Genomic DNA, 20,353 nt, shown 5'->3' with positions numbered 1-20,353 from the left:
GTGGGAGGATTCCAGGGCACCCACCTGAGATGAGGGTGAAGGTGACCGAGTAGATCCCGCTGTCCTTGTGCGCCTCCCCACCCTCGGAGTAGCTGATGTCAACTTGGAACTTGACGGGTTTCTGGAAGACGGAAGGGCCACCTGACGACTTATATTCGGCCCGGAAGCTTGTTTGGGAAACAACACTGTGACTCAGGCTGGGGATCTACGGAGGTGAAGGTAGGCAGGAGAAGTCAACTCACAGGGCATTCGATGGAAGGGATCTCCCTTCCATCTCCCCAAACACTACTACAGTGGTGCCTCACTAGACGATGATAATCCGTTCCATTTGAAATTGCTGTTTAGCGAAATCATTGTCTAGCGAAAAGCATTTCCCTATTGGAATGCATTGAAACCTGTTTAATGCGTTCCAATGGGGAAGAATTGTCATTGTCTAATGAAGATCGGCCATAGGAAAGCCGCTTTGCGAACTGCCAATCAGCTGTTTAAATAGCTGTCTTGCGAAGCTTAGGTCCCGAAAACACCCGTTTTGCGAGCACAGAGGGAGTTGTCAAAATCGTCTAGCGAAAATTGGTTTGCGAAGCAGGGACCAAACATTGTCCAGCAAAATTCCCCCATAGGAATCACTATTTTGCGAATCACTTTAGCGATTGCAAAAAGTCAATGTCTAGCAAAAAAAACGGTCATGCGGGGTAACTGTCTAGCAAGGCACCACTGTATCTTCAGCAGAGCTTGGCAACATAAGCTTTAGGACAACAACTCTTAGCAGCCATGCTGGCTGGAGGATTCAGAGAGTTGTAATCTTAAAAATGCAACGTTTCCCAAGCTCTGATCTTTAGCACACAGTAGGCCTGATCCTACTAACCTTCTTTATACCATTCCTCACCATCTCTCCCAACCTTCCCAAACACATACTCTTCTGCCCCACTGGCACTCACCGAGAGGAAGGCGTGTACAATATCAGCCTTGATAGAACTCAGGGGCTTATCTTTGATGACTACAAAGATTTGTTCCTCTTTGTCTAGGTTGATAAAATTCCCAAACCAGGATTTCTTGGCTAGCCTGAGAGAAAGAAAAGAGATCAGTGAGATTGTGATACTTTGCAAGGAGACATGGTGGAGAAGAGTGGTTGCGCGTTGCTTATTTTCAGAGTTATCACCAGAACTATCTAACAGGTACAGGTCTGGAAATACTACTACTACTAGCAATAAAAACTTTTATTGGCATAGAAAGCACTAAGATATAATCAAATTAGTTAAAAAACCCTGTATTTACAGAATCCAAAAAGTAAAAAGGCAGAAAGCATTCAATAAGGAACAGAAAATGGTCTCCTAACAATTGATTTTTTAAAAAATCCCCCTGGGGATTCTGGGACTCCCAAATCCTGTATTGCGGTTGTGCAGCCATATTGCACAATTGCAATACAAATATTTGTGACAGGCACAATTGCTGATGTGGTCAAAGAGATATTGGAGTCTCCATAATAACCACCACACGTTTATTATCTGAAAAGGCAATTGTTTTTGTTTTTTTGTTTTGTTTGTTTTTTAAGTAGGTGAAGGACAATGGCAGAATTCTCTCTTTTGGAACCACGCTCTCCTGATACTTACTCAGGGGATGACTCTGGAGTAAGACTGGACATTTCCTCTGGTGTGGGAACTGCAAGAGAAGGAAATCTAAAATGTAGAACAGGGAACAAGCTTGACCCCCCCCCATCCCTCCTACCCTCCAAAGACAGGCTGCTACCGGATGATAATGGAGAAGTTCATAAAAATGTTGCACCTTTGCTTTAGGGAGGCCATGGACTTTCTAGGCCAAAAGTCCCAGATTCATTCTCAACCATCTCTGGGAAATTTGGTCTGCTCTGGTCCATTCTTAAAAAGTTCTTAAAAGTGTGATCTATTTTAACTCCCACCTGAGTGATCCTTCATACTGCAGATTGTGCTATGGGTCCTCTCCTTCCATGCTACAGGCCCATACAGAGCAAGGTTTACTCATGAGTAAGAAGGTAGCCACCGAGCAGCGGGAAAAGGTTGGGGTGAAGGTTGGAGAGACAAAAGGGACATAACCCCTCCATTTCCCAGGCTTTCTTTTCCACTGGGGCTCTGCTGGGACTGAACTGTCGGGTGGTGCCACGCACCATGAAGTCAACAGAGCCCCCTTCCCTGTCTTTCCTCACGGCTGTCATTCAGGAGGCTGGGTGACTTATGGGAACTGCAGTCCAAGAACCATTGGGTTACCCAAGGTTGAAAACACTGCATTTGACCAGCATCTCTGCGTTCGTTCCTTCTCCACCCCTAGCTTACAGCTTTCACACACATACACCCACACACACAAATGTGGCTCCCCAGAACTGGGAGCCCCGTCGCATGCTTACCTTGCAGTTTCCGGCGATGAAAGCGTGGGGAGCCGAGGAAGCTGTTCTTGATGGAGTTCAGGCGGGTTTTCCAGGCCACGCCAGCCACGCCAGGGCTGCTCGGTGGCGTTCCACCAGGAGTGCCGCTGGGGCTCTCTTTGGGCGTGTGCACAGGGGTGCCGAGCGGAGTGGGGAGGGGGCTTCCCCGAGGGGAGGGGTGGGGAGTGACCTGCAGCACAGATTTGGGTGGGGGTTTAGTAGAGGGGAAGAAGCAACGGGGAGAGGAAGGCGGGTGAGGGGGCGGAGAGTTGGGGGGCAGGGGGAAAGGGGCGGAGCATCGGCTCTGCAGGGCCCGCTCCCCTGCCGGGCTGCCCTTGGCTGGAAGCGTCTGAGTCTTCGCTGGGGCCGGGGGAGGTGATGGGAGAGAGAAGCTGAAGATGGGGCTCTGGGTATGGGGAGAAGTGGGGGGGAAGAGAAAGGTGAGGAGGGGAGAGCCGTGAGATGGGGGTGAGTAATGGCAGGTGACAGTCCCACCGTCTGGCCCCAAAGAGCGTCTCACTCCATGGCCCAGAATTTGACTTTGCCCGACTGCAGCTGGGACATCATCCACCGTTGTAGGGATAAGCCTGCCCCATGGCGAAACTGCCCCCTCAACTCTTCAATGAATGCCTGCGGATCTTCAAACTTGTTTTCCTTCCACCCCCTAGTCTGTCCTGCATCTCCTCACTTTCCTCCTTCTGCGCCCTATCCTGGTCCAGAAAATCTCTGCCCACAAGTCTAAGCGCCAATAGGTTCCTTTTCCAATGTTCTGCTCAATCACAGGCTTTGTGCCCTGTCACCTCCGACTCCAGCTGTGCTAAGCAAGACATTCAGCAGCTCCTTAAAAAGCTTAAGGTTTTGTTGACTGGCACAGGAGGGTGGATTGCCAAAGGGATCTTTCATTCCCACCACGGCCCTAATCCAAAGACACACTGAATGGGAAACAGCTATGAGGTGGGCCATCGGCTGGAGGATGCTGAAGCATTCCAAGCACCTCTCACAGACCCTTCACGCCAGTGTTGCTATCATCATCTTTTCTTTTTTTAAAGCATCAAACACACCCTGGCCTATCAAATGCTCAGCTATATCTGTCTTCCTTTGGCCCTTTGTCTTCCACTGCTACAAACTATGATTTCCGCTCTCGATTTGAAACTAGCCGGATCTAACTGTGCTTCTGCCCAGTCTCATGACAGACGTCTGTTCCCAAAACAACTGAGGCTGGAGATGAGCCAATTCTTGGAAACGGGGGACTACACTGGACCCCCACCCCCAGCAAGAACATTATCACCACTGTCCAGCTGCTGCCGCCATTCCCAGTGCTTAAATGCAGCAAGAACTAATGTGGCTCTCTAGGGTAGAGGTACTTATCACAATATCCTCCTGAGCTATATATTCCCCATGCCTCAGTCAACAGGGCACAGCCTCTCCTTCTCTTCCAGGAGAGAAGGAAAGCAACAAAGTTTTCTCTCTTTTTATTTTCTTTCGCTGTTCAATAAACGGTGACAGCCCTATTCTGCCAGGAGCAGAAAATGGGGCCGAAGAGGTCACAAAAACAACCCCGGAGATCAAACGCAGCCAGCCAGTGGGACGGGCATTTCCCACCCCTGTTCCTAAACTCTGGTCTTGCCTCTTGCTCTTTAGACATCGCTCTCACACTTTCTACATCACTTAACCCAAGGGCCCAGACATGTATCCCCGTTTACAACTTTCCTGTGTGTTTCATTTTTTTCACTGACAGAGTCCAGGTGCCTTTGAATGCAATGCCAACGGCCAGCAATTCAACAGGCTTGCCTTTCCCCTGCCATGGAAATGCAATAATGGGGTGGAGGGGCCGGGGTGGGGGTGGGCGAGCTGCGAAGCTCATCAGTTTTCTGCCTGTCCTCCATGCAAATGCGAAAGGCACGACACTCTCTTGGGAACAATCTATGCCGGCCTTTCTGCCTTCCCCGCAAAAGCTTGAACTAAGTGCAGGATGGGATGTAGATGAGGCTGCTGGATCTGTGGGTCTGTTTTCCCAACCCCAACCCCTTCAGAAACCAGCCCATCCTTCTCTCATGCAAATACCCGCTTCACCTCCCGCCATCACCACCCACAGCTGTCCCTCAGGGTGTGATCACACAGAGAAATAGATTCCAGTCTGGGCTGTTTGTGGAGCTATTCCATGTGATCTGTTTCAAGGTGACCACACAACACATGGGGAATAGGCTCCAGCCCAACTCCAGTTCTTGCTCAAGCTAGACCTTTCTGGTTCAGCTGTAGGGCTTCTACTTTTTGGGGGCTGGCCTGGAGCAATTCCCCAGCAGACAGAAGGGAAGAGAGGTCACGCCCATTAAAGTCACCCTTTCCGGTACAATTAGAATTAGGCACGTGTCTTTGACGCTGTCTGATCACACCCTCAGTCTCTGCCATATGTAACGGTTTATTTCAGTTGTACCCTTCGTTGTCTCTCTTAGATGCCATATACTCACCCTGGGGCTGCTGAGGGGACTGGATGATAAGCCGGTGGAGGCACCACTCACAGATCGAGATCTGTTTATCAAGCAGAAAGACACATTGGGAAGTTAAGTTTTATTTTGTGGGGAGGTTGATAACCATAGAGTTCACAGAATCATCAGCAGGGGGGCAGGAAGTAAACCCCTGTGCAATTCCCAGTACAACCACCAGGGGCAGTAAAATTAAAAAAACAGATCAAATACTGTACTTAAAAGTTTCATTCATGCTTTTAATTTCACTGTTCATAACACCAGCATTTTGATTTTTTCTTATGTAAAACTATTTTTTAAAATTTATAAACTGTTTTGGTGGCCTGTTTGATATCCCCACCCCCACAAGTAACCCATAACTGCAAAAAAAAAAAAAAAAAGCAAGGTGGGGAAGTACTGAATGTTAAACATACACATGGGTAGAAGTGAAGCATGGAATAAAATAGTTCTAAAGACAGTCAGTCAAAGAAAGTCTTGGAAGTCTGTAGTTTTTAGTAAAGAAAAATGTAATTTGTAACTTTTTAGCTTTACTTGTATTTTAATTATCATGAGCTGTCTTGTGCCCCTTTATAGGAAAAAGGAGACACAGAAATTAAACAAATGAGTAATACAATAATCAGAGAGCAGGGGAACAGGAAAGTGTTTGCCATGGGCAGTACCTGCAGTTCTGTTCAAGAGGAAGGAAGGCATAATGGAGAGGTGGCAGCACCTCCTCTTGTCAGATTCAGAACACACACACACACACACACAGAGAGAGAGAGAGAGAGAGAGAGAGAGAGAGAGAGAGAGAGAGAGAGAGGTGTCAATTCACCTCTGGCTATGTTGTGCCATTTCTATGGCCCGTCGCGCTGGGACCGGAGACCCTCCATCTGTGACACTCAAAACTTCCATGGATTTCCTCTCAGGTCGGCGCTTTCCATGTCGATTCAGCATGGGCGAGTCAACTCGCTTCCTTGGAGGATCTGAAAAAAATAATTCCACAGACTAACTGAGTGTCGGGCTACTTTTTGGGTCCAGGAGCTGCTGTCCATTTGGCAACCAAGAAGGGGCAAGTGAGTGAGTGAGTGAGTGAGTGACGTTCTGTCCAACCAGAATCAAGTTCTAGCAACCCTAACAGGGCTTTCAAGATAAATGAGATATTTCAGGAATGGTTTTATCAGCTCCATTCCCCCAGTGAGTTGCCATGGCTAAGTGGGGATTTGAACTCAGGTCTAGTCTGTTCCTCTATCCACTACATGACACTGGGTAGCTCAAAAGGGGCAAAACGCTGTAATATTCACTTACATACACCCAGGCTGACTGGGCCAGAGAATAAAACTGGGGCTTCTCCTATGACATATGCAATTCTAAGCACCACCAGCATTACAGCAGCAATGCACTGCAATGGCAGGACATCCCCAGAACAACTCCCATTTAATGAGACTCAAATCCTGGAAAAGTTGCTTTTTTGAGATGGCATCTCCCAGAATGTCCCGCCAGCATGGTAACTGAGGATTCTGGTGATTGTAATCCAGTATCTTCAAGGATTTAGCCACCTTAATGTATGGCAGCAAAAGAACAGAAACAAAAAAACAACAGAGTCTCATGGCCCTTTGAAAACTGCTGGCTCCCCAAGTGAGATTTTTACATGGATAGTTAGTCATTCCTACTTTGACTGTGTTTTTAGTACTGCTTGTGTTTACCATTTCTCCGAGTGGCATTTACCTCTTCCTTTTTTAATATTTGTATATTTATTGTTTTTAACTTTGATATTGTTCTTTACTGATGTAAGCTGCCTTTTTGAACTCATTGTTCTTAGCTTTAAATATTGTCTTTCAGTGATGTACGCCTTGGATCCTCTTTAACGAGAAAGGCAGGGTTAAAATGTTTTAAATAAAATAATAAATATATAACAAGTTCATATGGCACACACTTTCCAAACCTAGGCATCCAGGTTTGGAAAGCTTGCGCCATTGAAGTTTTTAAAGGGCAAAAAGCCTCTCTGTGGTTTTGGCAATGCAAATGTAGCTTTTCCAGGCTGTCGAGCACCTTAGCTAGGAACGGGATCGTCCTTGATAAACGGCCTATGCTTATGTTTTCTGCCTGGTTTTTCTGTTTTCCCTACAGTGGAAGAAAAAAAACCAGAAGAACACAGAGGAAGAAAAGTACTGTATTTTTCGCACCATAAGACGCACTTTTTCCCCCACAAAACAGGGAGGTGGAAAGTCTGTGCGTCTTATGAAGCGAAGAAAACAGATTATATTTTCCTGTTTTCTTCTCCTAAAAATTGATGCGTCTTATGGAAAGGTGCGTCTTATGGAGCGAAAAATACGTACTTGGCCGTTGCCTTCCAACCCAGTCCAGAATTCCTTGCTTGGGGACTTGGTTAATGAAAGAGGTCCTGGATGTTTTGAAAATCTATTTTGGACCTTTCAGTAGAATCATGTTCCTGATCTCTTTCTGGGATTTTCCAGAAAACAGTGAACAAGTTCTATGGGAACGACCTTCTCAATCACTCTCACCAACATCGTTGCGTGGAGGCAAGTCCTCATCCTCACAGCTGGGATACCTCTCCTTGCGATCTAGTAGGAGATAGTAGATCATTTTCTCCTGATTCTCTCTGAAATAGAAAAGGGAACAAATGGGTGGAGGACGGTCAGGGCTAGGTAGGCCTTTGCTGCCTTGGATGGATGCAGGGGATTTTTCTCTCCCCACCCCCAAAATATTCCCACCCCTCCTCCCTCCTGATTATTTTGTTCCTTTCACCCACACTGTCAACACACCTCAAACCCTGCTTCATCCTTCCTGCTACAAACCCATGTTACAACGTCTTTAAAAGAATTCCGGGAGGCATAGTTTTCTGGAGCGGCGGAAACACCTCTGTTTTCACCACCTTTCTCCAGCCTGGTCTCCTCTTGACATGTTAAACCACAACTCCCAACATCCTTGATGGAAGTTACAGGCCAACTCACCCGGAGGACACCGGGCTAGAGAAGGCCACATTAGAACCAGATTTGGGGGGGGGGATTACTTTTGAATGGCAGCTCCCAGCACCTCCATCAGTGCAGTCCCTGCAACTCTTCCAAGCTATAGTAACTACGACCCATCTTGTTTTCCCACAGTAGTATAATTCTTGATGTTGCAGTGGGAACATTTATGATTACAGTGATGCCTCACTTAGCCATTGCCTCGTTTAACGATGTATTTGCTTAGCGATGAGGTTTTTGGAGCGATTTTGCGCTCCGTTTAGCGATGTTCCCTATGGGGAAATTTCGCATAGCGATGTTCGGGACCTTGCCTCGCTTAGCAATGACAGTTTAGGTCCCCCTGTTTCGCTTAACGATGTCCATTTTCACTATTTTTAAAGTGTCTTAAAATGTCCAAAAACTGTTTTAAATGCTTGGAATCGTTAGTGCACCTTGTAAAACCTTTGCAAACTTAATTTGGCTTTGTTCTGACTCTTCGTTAATTTTTGGTGAATTTCTTTCTCCCCCATTGGAATGCATTGAACTGTAGGTTTGACAGCTGTCAAACCTGCAGTTCAATGCATTCCAATGGGGGAGGAAAAAATTCCCATTGGGAAATGGTGTTTCGCTTAGCGATGTTTTCCCATAGCAATGTTTTTTTGGGAACCAATTAACATCATTAAGCGAGGCACCACTGTATTGGGGCCTTCTCCAATGTTTGGTTAATAAGCAAATTTTGCACATTGGACCCCTGGACTTGCATGACTGATATTCATGGTTTCATTAATCTTCAGTTTCTCACATCCCTTGTGACCTTTGTCCCACCTCCTTGTATGTTGTATATAGGGTTCACTACTATCCACAGCTTCGGGCATTCACGGGTAGATCCAGGGACAGATCTCCTGCAGAGACAGGGGTCCAGCTGTACACTGTGCATTTCCATATCGCAAACTGCAAACACTGAAACAGATTGTCGTTGTCCCTTTGCGCTCTGCACTCACCCCTCGTTCTGCAGCTCTTGCTTCAGCTTGTTCTTGTCACGGAAACAACCCAGTGAGTGCATGCTCTCCAGCACGTCAGGATCAAGCTCGCTGACCGACTGGATCCGTCGGATTGCGACCTTCCGAGGAATTGGCTGCTCTGGCTCCGGTTCATTTTTACCTCCCCTGGGAGAGAAGGATCAACAAAGTAAAAGGAAAGTGATTCCCATTATCATGATAGGGTAGTGAAATGTAAGAGCCAAGGATAATAGAAAATTCAGTTGCCACCTGTCATGTTATAATGTGTGACCTTAACTGAAGGCAACAGGAAAAGAGGATGACCAAATAAAAGAGCGATTCACTCAAAAAGGAAGCCACAACCACGAGTTTGCATGATCTGGGTAGGGTTGTCGACAACAATAGTTTTGGGATGTCACTAACCCATAAGGTTTCCATAAAATGAAAGTGACTTAAGGCATATAGAAATAACAACTGCCATGCAAAGCAAGATGTTGGGGAAGTCCCTCCCCCAAATTATGGGTGACTTGTTTGCTGGCTTATTTAAAATATTTATGTTGCTCTTCTTTAAAAGCAACGAAATAGCAAACAAGCAGTGAATCAATTAAAGCCCGCAGAGCAATAGATAATTGAAGTACTCTAATACTAATAATGAAAACAGAAACAGAGGCTAATTTAAACAATTCCATTAAAAATCAACGCAGCATGTGTAAACTCACACAATTATAAAATGTTGAGAACTGTTCAAAGCACTCACTTACGTAGTGATAATGATTATAATTAAGAGACATTCCTTCCATTACGTATAGGAGAATTGAGTCTTTCTAGAAATTAAACTTATGTTTTTTTCCCATTCTTGTTTCCTCTTTTTAATGGACCCAGAAACATTTCATTGCTCTCCTGTGGATTCAAAGAGAAGACTTTCTCTTCCGTATTTAGAGGTCCCAGAAACTGAACCAGGGACCTTCCATGTAAAACACATCTGCTCCCCACAGAATAAGAGTTCTCTCACATTATACCAATGTATGCCTCATGGAAAAGGTAAGAGAGAATGTACTCCAAAGTTGTTGTTGTTTTTTTTTAATTTTAGCGAACACCAGAGGTTAGAAAAATTACTTTGTTGCCATTCAATTATCTCTGCATATTTGATTTAAAAAAATGAACAGCTATGCTCAAACAATACTAAAAATGGCAGATCAATGGAAATACTATGTGAGGATTTTAGTTGGTATGATATCTTTGTATTACTACAACTTAATTATAGTAAGACTAACCAGACAAGTAAATCTATTCATTTGTGTTAGTACAATTTGAATTATTTAGATCCTATGAGTACAGTACTAAATTGGAGAGGTTTAACCTCAAGCCAGAGTTTAGCTTAGATTACAAATTAGGTAATCTAGGTTACAAATTACAAATTCGATTCCCCACTGTGCTTCCTGGGAGAAGAGTCAGACTGTGTGGCCTTGGGCAAGCTGCATAATCCTAGGGTGCTCCCTAGAAGAAGGGCATGATGATAAACCACTTCTGAATATTTGTTACATGGAAAACCCTGGAAAGTGTTGCCAGAATTGACTTGACATCATATTATTAACTTCAAAGCTGAGAAAACCAAAGAGATGCATCTGTAGCAGTGGTTCCCAGATGTTCTTGGACTAAAACTCTCAGAAGCCTTCACCACCAGATGTGCTGGCCTGGATTTCTGTGAGTTGTATTCCAAGAACATTTGGGGACTCAAAGTTGGGAAGCCTGAGCTAGAGCCTGAGCAGGTAACCTTTTGGAGACCACATTTTGGTTTTGTAAGGGTCTCGGGGACTACATTTCTACAGCAACAGGTAGGGCTAAGAGACCAGGCTGGGCTAAAATAAACTATGCAGGGCTGGGAGTCATTCTTAAGCATTTGGGCATTGTTTCATACACAAAGCACAGCTCAATTCTGTGCATGTCTACTCAGATGTAACTACCAGTGCGGCAACTTCCAAGAATGGAAAACATAGATCAGTTAGATCATGTAGTAAACTCTTGTGTAACACCTACCCAGATTGCAAACTAGAATTCAAATCTATGAATAGCTTCCTAGATTTCTGGAGGCTCCTTATCTCTTAGCTCCAAACACGGATCAGAGATAGCAAAGCATGAGGCTCTGCAGGATGAATGAGGTACCCCAACGTTCATGTCTGGCCAATAGGCCAGGGGCTCCCCATCCCTCATCTAAAGGAAGGGTCTCAGTCAGCTTGGTGATTCTAGAATATTTATACTTGCACATTCCCTGCATGTACTTTCCCCAGTTTCTCCCAGGGATGGCAGAAGGCAAATTCAGAGGTGAGAAATGTTTGAACAACACCTCCCAGAAATCCTCACCCAAATAGTCACATTGGAAGGAGGATTCTGGGAGCGGAACTCCAATAAAATAGCTTTTGCATCCTCTGATAATGTGAAGGCAAAGAAAAATGAATTGGGTGAATTAGGTGAGGTTCGAAGTTCTGGAGATACTCACAAGAACCATGGGTGTTTCTGAATCTGTTCCAGCTGAAGCCACCACATTTAAAAAAAGAGAGAAAACATTAGTCTTTTTTCCCATTCATGAATTGTCTAAACACTTATCTTAAGAAACCCCAGCCACATACAACCCTTGTTTCTGTCATTACAATCAATAGCAATAACCTGTTCCTATCCAGGGTCTGGTCTTCACTGAGATTATAAACCTGTGTCTGACTTGCAGTATTGAGAACCTATATGACTGTATACTCCACAGCAGAGATATATCCCTGCAATAGAAATCTAGCATGTTAATGAGAGGGATTCTATCTTAAATGCACTGATGTGCTAGTTTTCTATGTGTGAAGGGTTGTTAATTTGTTGGATAGTACGGAGGGTTATTCCACCATCATGTGGGTCCTTTTTAATGAGAAAGGTGAGATTAAAATATTTTAAATAAATTAAACGAATTAAATAAAAGTAATGCCCTATGGTTCCTGTATCGACACCAGCCTGAAATGATGTGTCTCATACACAGGTTTATGTCTTTAGGAAGCCTAGACACACAGCACTACAGCTTAGAAAGATTTGAAGCTTGGAAGAAGCACGGAGCTCTGCATCCCTTCCCACTGGATGTCCACATTTCTGCCTCTGTTTGTTCATTGTTCACAAGGACAGGGAATGACTCACACTCAGCCGCTTCTCAGGTTCCACCTCGATCATGCCTCGCAAGAGGTTCTGGCAGTCAGGAGGGATGAAGTGGGGCATGTGGAAAATCCCCCGCTTGACTTTCTCCAACAGCTGCCGTAGGTTGTCATCATCAAAGGGTAGAGCTCCCTGCAGAACAAAGGATGGGAGAAGCCAAGGGGAAAAAAAAATCAGATTCACTCAAATGCAGCATTCTTCAGTGGCCCAGTCCGAAATTTCATACACAGACCTTTTGATGTTTACATTAAAGAGCACACTATGGGAGTGAACACGTCTTTTCTATGACAGTTCCATCAACTTCCTCTGCCTTCCTCTGCTTGCTTCGCTTGTGCTACAAGTTTTATTACAAATTCTATGGAGAAGAAACCTGCCCCTTCACTTTCTAAATCAAGGAAGAAGGTACAGTGGTGCCTCGCTTAGCGATGTTAATTGGTTCCAAAAAAAACACATCACTATGGGAAAACATCGCTAAGCGAAACACTATTTCCCATAGGAATGCATTGAAAACCGGATAATCCGTCCTTAAGCGAAAATCGCCATAGGAAACATTGCTAAGTGAAACATGATTCCCCCATTGGAATGCATTGAATAGGTTTCAATGCATTTCAATGGTTTTGACAGGTCCGTTTTCGCTAAGTCAAACCTACAGTTCAATGCATTCCAATGGGGGGGGAATTCACCAAAAATTAACGAAGACTCAGAACAAGGCCAAATTAAGTTTGCAAAGGTTTTACAGGGTGCACTAACGATTCCAAGCATTTTAAATAGTTTTTGAACATTTTAAGACACTTTTAAAATAGCGAAAATGGACATCGCTAAGAGAAACAGGGGGACCTAAACTGTCATCGCTAAGCGAAGCAAGGTCCCGAACATCGCTACGCGAAATTTCCCCATTGGAAACATCGCTAAACAGAGCACAAGATCGCTCCAAAAACCTCATCGCTAAGCGAATACATCGTTAAACGAGGCAATCGCTAAGCGAGGCACCACTGTAGATGTTAATCTACTTGGTTTTGGCATCATTTGCATAAGGCCAGCAAGAATGTCTAATTCCCAGCGGTTTAGACATAACAGCCACAAAATGATCCCTAAAGGTACTGACCTGAACTATACTGCTGAAATGAAGGGTGCTTGGGTTTCTGCGAGCACTGTTCAATTCTGGTAACCCAAACCAATTCCCAGGGTCAGAATTCTTTTAATTCTCAGCTTCTGCCTCCCCCACCTTTCTCAAGTTGATGGATCTCAGGGGTTTCATCAAAGACAAAGTAGATCCTTCAAGCTAAAATAGGCTCAGGCTGGTTTTAAAGAAACCCATGCAATGATGATAATACAAACAATAGTAGTTTTCCCTGTCAAACCCAACCGTACCGGAAGAAAGTACTAAATTCTAGCTGGCTGTTCTGTAGGGTCACCGAAGGACAACAAACATTCAGATATTGGTTATGTGCTTATATGTGCATGTATGGGTACCCAAGACCTCAAACTGCCTTCTCATTATGGGGTGGAGATGACTGCGGGCTCTCAAAGGCTATGTCACCAGAGCATAAATTCCAACAGATTCTACCAAGCTGGTAAGGCTTTGAGCGTCACTTCAGTAGTATACTATATGCCTGCCATCTGATAAGGCTTGTGACCAAAAGGCTGGCCACCAGGAGAAGAACTGGCCATAGGAATTATAAACATGGCATTAGTGTGGGACAGCTGGAATCTGCACTAGTAGAGGAACTGCCTGCACGAGTGAAAACACCGATCTTCAAGCGTGTGTATGTGTGTGTGTGTGCGAGAAAGAGGGAGGGAGGGGAGAGAGAGAGAATAAGGGCATTTGGCTCTTCTGCCACCTGACCTAAAATGGCTGCTTTAGAAAACAGATGCCACTGAATGGAGGCTTGGAACCTTCCTGCCGTGGTTGAATACAAGGAGTGTAAAGAACATGGTGATTATTGGGGAACAGCCTTACCACCAGCAAGGCAAAGAGGATGACTCCACAACTCCACATGTCAGCACGACGTCCATCATACTTCTCGCCCTAAAGAGCAAAGAGATTTCAGATTTGCTTACTGCTGAGCACAAAACAAGAACGAGGTGAGGTGGGAAAGCTCACTGGGAACAATGAATAATTAGAAACTAGAGTTGAAGGCAGGAATCTTGTCCAAACATTAACAGCAACCAAAAGAAGGATAGATTTACCTTTGTAGAATGAGACTCAGTCCTCTGGGCTTTTTAACCACTTGGGATACAGTGGAAAGAGAGGAGACTTTCCGGTGCAAAGGATTTTGAAGCCACTATACACTATGTGGTGTAATGATTAGAGCACTGGACTGGGACTCAACAGTGGCAGGCTCAAGTCTCCACAGAGTTTTATGCATGTAAATTGAGGAGAATAGCCTTGTCGGCCACCTTCAGCTCACTAGAGTAGTGGTTCCCAAGGTTAGGTAACCCAGGTGTTCTTGGACTGCAACTCCCAGAAACCCTGGCCAACACAGCTGGGGGTGAAAACATCTGGGATTTGCAGTTCAAGGACACCTGGGTTGTCCCAAGGTTGAGAACTCCTACACTAGAGGAAAGGCAGCATATAAAAAGTAAAGGTAAAGGTTCCCCTTGACAATTTTTTGTCCAGTCGTGTCCGACTCTAGGGGGCGGCGCTCATCCCGCTCTTCAAGCCATAGAGCCAGCGTTTTGTCCGAAGACAATCTTTCCATGGTCACATGGCCAGTGTGATTTAGACACGGAACACTGTTACCTTCCCACCGAGGTGGTCCCTATTTATCTACTCGCATTTGCATGCTTTCGAACCGCTAGGTTGGCGGGAGCTGGGACAGGCGACGGGTGCTCATTCCGTCGCGTGGATTCGAACTTACGACTGCTGGTCTTCTGACCCTGCAGCACAGGCTTCTGCGGTTTAGCCCACAGCGCCACCACGTCCCTTTTATATAAAAAGTAGGAGGTAAATAAATAAAGAATTATTTCCATTGCCAATTATTGTCTGCAGAATGATTGTGAAATTTTATCCAGAAGTTTTATATTCAGGTCTACTGGGCCCCAAAGAAGGGTTTATTTGAAAATATGCTGGACTTGATAAACCTCTCTTTTTTTTGTGCTCCTGAAGGTCCTCTCCTGTTTTTCCTTCTTCCTGTGATTGCTCTTCTCCTATTGGTTTTTCCCCGGTGAGTTGGGGTACAGTCTTACTCAACAAACTCAGATCGATTGCCTCCAAATTCTAATCTACAGCTACTAAGAAGATACAATAACATTTCAGATTTGCATGACCAAGTGATTGTTTCTGTTCCCCAGCAACAGTCTCAAAAGTGCTGGGAGCTTTATTTACCATATCCTCAAAATAATCTCACTTCTGGGGGAAGGGAATCATTAGCACTCTTCCAACTCACCCACTAAATGGACTGAAACCCTGTAATTTTGGAGACTTGAGCTTTCACTTTCCTGATTTCAGGTATGTACTAAATATAGCATTCCTAAAAACGGCACCCTCTAGATGTACTAAACTACAAGCCTGTCATCATCTTGGGGGATGATGGGAGTTGTAGTATAAAGCATCTGAAGAACACAAGATTGCAGGAGGCTATATTAAGACTGTAAGCTTCAAGGGCAAGATTTCTATAAAGTCAGAGTTGGCAAGCTGGTGGCCTCTCAGATATTTTAGACTTGATTTCCAATCATTCCTGGTCATAATGGCTGGGGTTCATGGGAACTGTGGTACAAAATGCCTGGAGGGCACCGGCTTACTTATCATGTCATGAAAGGTTTGGAAGATGAAATACAAATCCACCTGAAACCATATGTAAGTAGAACTTTCACCAACAAAATATGAAAATATGTATTTTATTTGATTAATGAATTAGTCAAGCAAATAACTGTACAAACGCATATGAGAGGAATTTAGAAAAAGAAAAGAAAAAAACTGGCTTAGAAAGAGGCTTTAATCATACTTAATATAGACAACTAAAATCAATGCTACTCATAACAATTACATTAAATCCCATTGATTTCAATGAGTCTTTATTTTGTTTTTAATCATGCGTATCCATGTCACACCCAGCATCTTTCTAGATAAACATTCTCTCACACTCAACAAGGAATACCTCCTCTAAAAAGAGTGCATTGTACAGTATTTTTTTTAAAAAAACTGGGCTGGACATTGGTCTTTACAACCTTGTAATTGTATCTTACGTGGATCCTTGTGATCCCAAACGGATGTAACTGTTTGGTAAATGACAGAATTGTGCCTCGGTCACAGCTACACTGTAGTTTCCTGTCCCTGTGGCCCCAATTCCTAAATGCTGTTTAGTTACATGCTTTGTTTTGCATGAGCTAAATCATTCACTCTTATAGTATATTTTTCAGAATACAGTGGTGCCTCGCAGGACAAAAAACTCGCAAGACAAATGGTTTTGGCAATGGGGTTGATGACTCGCAAGACAAATGTTCCTATGGCCATTCTTCGCAAGACAAATGTTTTCCTTTTTTTGTTCCTGCCTCATGTTTGCTGATTTTTAAATGTTTTTCTATGATGTTTAAAAAGTTAAAGTTTTTTAATTGAAAAATTTTAAATCATCTGCACAATATGTATGGTTTTAAAGAGCACTTAATAAACCCTTTGTACCAAATTTGACATTGTTCTGACTTTTTTGCCCATAGGAACGCATTAATTAGATTTCAACGCATTCCTATGGGAAAATGAGTTTCGCAAGTAAAATGTTTCGCAAGACAACATTAACTGCGGAACGAATTGAATTCGTCTTCCGACGCACCATTGTAATAACAATTTTGAAGGAAAAAAATTATAACAGTTGGTCTGGATCCAAACTAATGGGATTTCTCTGAGTAGAGATGTAGTCATGGCGCTGTGAATCAGTTATGCATCTTCAATTTAAATCAATAAGACTGAAGTTAGTTATTAATAGTAGGAACCTGGTTTCACTACACTTAGGTCAAATTGGAGCAGGCTGGAAGGGGCTAAATAGGGTTGCTGAAGGTCCCTTAAAGGTACAGTAAGGTATTTGGTATGATTCTTCCATCCACACAACAAATGACCTTATTTGATCCTCCTCCTTGCTGCCTCCTGTCTCCTCCTCCTCACATTAACAAAGGCCCCAACCAAGAGAGGAAGCTTTCGATTGTTATTTTTTTCCCCATAAGGTGTAATGTATCAGTGCTGCTCTAATTATGCTTTTTAAAAAAATCTTTGCTTTCTCCCTCTTCCCCTCCACGGAGAAGCAAGGGAAGATTTTAATTTCCAAATATTGTGAAGATGCTAAGCTGCCTGCTTAAACCACTTAACAATATCAGTACGTTGAAAGCAAACAGGAAATTGAAACCAGCAAGCCATCCACTTTGGTTCAATTCCAGTGACTGCATCGGCTCGAACCAAACCAAAACGAAGCAATACTCCATGCACCTAAAAAAAAGTAGTCCTGAAAGAGAGCCCAAATGATGTGTGTATTTCAAGACTGTCTGATTCACACTGGCACTTGCTTCATTTTTGGTAAAAGGAGTGAATCGATCTGTCCTCAGACAGGATCAAACTGCGTGAAAAATCCCTGTGTATTCATTTCCTTAGTTTGGATACAAATTTTTGTTGTTTTGTCACTTAACCTTTATTAAAATGTGGCGAACAATGACTTAGGGTGAACTTTTCAGTCAACCAACATGTTTAAATTGATTATTTTAAACAAGTAGTGTACTAACAGTCCAGTTTAGGACACATGGAGTCAGAAGAACCTCTGGCTGAATTTAATGGGGATTTTTATATAAAATCCTACACCATCCAAGCCCCATGTAGGAGTACGTATCTATATCTACACCTATTTCTATTCATGTATATCAGTAGGTATATTTAGGCATATATAATAACATGATTTTATTACATGCACATCGATATACCTATTGATAGACACGAATAGAAGCAGATGAAGATTATAGATACTACTGTGCAAATCTCCAATGTTAAGGCATTAAGACTAAAATGGTGTGTGTATGTACACACAAATACACATGTTTAAGACCCATTAAAGCCACTACTCTGGTCGGCAATAACAGACAGACCCACTGACTTGCAACTCTGTGGAAAAGCAAGAAGTAAGGAGATACCAGCAGGGATAAATGGTGGGCACTAGGCCAGAATCCTTACCTTGATCACTTCTGGACATGCATAGTGAGGAGAACTGCAGCCCAGCATTGGGGGCAGAAAAGAGAGAGAAAGACAGAGAGACAGAGGAAGAGTGAAACGCAGGAGAAAGCTGATCCATAGGGCCACCACAGGTTCAACAAGCATGCAATGTGGAAACTACTGGACATTTTCCACCTCCCCCTATCCAGAATGGGTTGTGGGAAGAAGTGTCTACTGATGTGTAGCCCTCAGGTGCCTAGGACACTTTGAGATACTCTAACAGCACTAAAAACATTGAAAACAAAAACAACATCAAATCATCCATGGGAGAAACTTGCCAAAGACTTTCGTGAGATGAAAGTCTTAAAAAACCCTCCTCCAGTCATATATGTGCCAGATAACCATAGAGGGCATTCCCCAGCTCTGGTGATACTATAGAATAAATTCTATGACTGAAGCCAATTCTAAAACTGAGAGAACCAGGAGCATCTTCATGGATGGACGAAGTTCCTGCAGGAGACGGCAGTACTCCTAGGCCAACGTTCACCAACCTGTATCCTGTTAGCTAGTTGGGGATGATGGGAGTGGTATTCAGACAACTCTGGGGTGCAAAAGATGGGGAAAGCTGGGCTAAGCAATCCCCGTATCTCAGTATACTCCCAACTAATTCAAACAGCTTCCTCAGCCGCCACCACCATCCCTAAAAATCTAGAAGTAGTTAAAGGAATTAAAAGGCCATATGATTGTCAGGCAGTCTCAAAGAACTTCCTCCTTTTTGTCCTGGAATAAAAATCCCCACAGACACACATTTTCAATGACAAACAAAATTCATAGTTCCAAACCCAGAAGTCCGGGGGACGTGAGATAACCTGGATTGGAGCTGTGTCATGAGGGGAAGATTGGTTTAACTCCATGGTCCTGAACCCTTATGGCTACTATCTGTCACAAAAGGAAAGCTTCCAGCACTACCCTATGGAAGCTGCCGAGGCCACGATCTGGAATGCAGCGGCAAGAGGGCGAAACGGTTTCCAACCTTATTTCTCCTTCGGCTACCATCTCAGTCTCGATATGGGGCCCTGCAACTGCTGCTTACACCCAATTTGCCCCTACAAACATTGCCAGATTTTAGAAGCTTCCTCAAAAAGTAGGCCTTCTGCCAGGGCTGTCAACAAATATTTCCAGGGTAGCAGTGTTTAATTGCTAAATTAAGATTAAATTAATCTCAAAGGAGGGAGCTGAGCAAAACAAAACCACAGCTGTATAAACTGGCAGACCCATACTTGCTGAGTGGGGTAAAAAAAACATAGAACAGGGATGGGTAGGAGAAAGCTAGGATGATGTCTGGTATCTACTACTCCCAAAGGGGTATGTTTTCTCTTCTTCATTGAATATGATCCTTGGACTGCCCTCTTTCTAGGGCTGGCAAATTCCTTACAAATCCATTCCTTTGCTACATGCTATAGGGGACAGAAGTGATTCACATGTTAAGTAGTAAATAAAGATGGCCACAAACCGGTTGATCCCAGGTCATAAAGTCAGCAGCACAGAATTATTTCTGAAGTCCCGATTCCCAATCAACAAACATATTCTTGCCATACAACCCCACTGAGAGACCGTCAGGATGAAGCAGGATGCATGATCTGATATTTATTTATTTACATTTTTATCCCACCCAACTAGAAGTGAAGCTACTACTCTGGTCGCCAATAATAGACAGACCCATTGACCTGCAGCTCTGTGGGAAAGCAGGAAGTAAGGAGATACCAGCGGGGATAAACGGTGGGACTGAGGAGGTGGGGAAGCTCCTCTTCCCCACCTCCTCAGTCGATTCATCCACTCACCAGGCCCAGCTTGCTTGCTTTTTTGACCTCTTTGGTTAATCTTCCAGTCACGAGCAAGAGCACAGACTTCTCCGTCCAGCCCTTTTGTCTGAGTGGGAGATCAGACAAGAGGGCAGGGCAGAGAAGCCCGAGCTGCTGCCAGGATGGGAAGATTAGCTGAGGAGGTGCAGGAAGCTAGCGTGCTTGGCCTGGTGAGTGGCTGGTCAGGCCAAAGGAGGTGGGAGAGGGTAGCAGCAGCACCTGTGCTGCCACCTTTGCAAACTTGGATGAACTGGTTTGTGCCCATCTCTAGCAGCAAATACTCCTGTCTCATTAATATCCCAGTGAACATCTTATTGTGTGAAGGGGACGGGGAGTTCTATAAAGACATGGATCACTTCT

General features: G+C 44.1%; 1 protein-coding gene across 1 annotated transcript in view; it reads right to left on the bottom strand.

Annotated features, from left to right (window-relative positions):
* The window catches only part of BRSK1 (BR serine/threonine kinase 1), a 52,220-nt gene that overhangs the window by 4,313 nt on the left and 27,554 nt on the right, over window positions 1–20,353 (bottom strand). The window contains exons 6-17 of the mRNA XM_020792663.3: window positions 18,153–18,186; window positions 13,965–14,033; window positions 11,990–12,136; window positions 11,319–11,350; window positions 8,825–8,989; window positions 7,380–7,477; window positions 5,690–5,840; window positions 4,864–4,924; window positions 2,378–2,585; window positions 1,611–1,659; window positions 939–1,062; window positions 25–205 (exon numbers count right to left, since the gene is read on the bottom strand). Coding sequence (XP_020648322.1) covers window positions 25–205; window positions 939–1,062; window positions 1,611–1,659; window positions 2,378–2,585; window positions 4,864–4,924; window positions 5,690–5,840; window positions 7,380–7,477; window positions 8,825–8,989; window positions 11,319–11,350; window positions 11,990–12,136; window positions 13,965–14,033; window positions 18,153–18,186 — 1,319 coding nt within the window. The remainder of the gene's footprint in view (window positions 1–24; window positions 206–938; window positions 1,063–1,610; window positions 1,660–2,377; window positions 2,586–4,863; window positions 4,925–5,689; window positions 5,841–7,379; window positions 7,478–8,824; window positions 8,990–11,318; window positions 11,351–11,989; window positions 12,137–13,964; window positions 14,034–18,152; window positions 18,187–20,353) is intronic.

The sequence above is a fragment of the Pogona vitticeps genome, chromosome 6 (genome assembly GCF_051106095.1).
Source record: "Pogona vitticeps strain Pit_001003342236 chromosome 6, PviZW2.1, whole genome shotgun sequence".
Lineage (NCBI taxonomy): Eukaryota > Metazoa > Chordata > Lepidosauria > Squamata > Agamidae > Pogona > Pogona vitticeps.
This window is presented reverse-complemented; position numbering and strand designations above follow the sequence as displayed.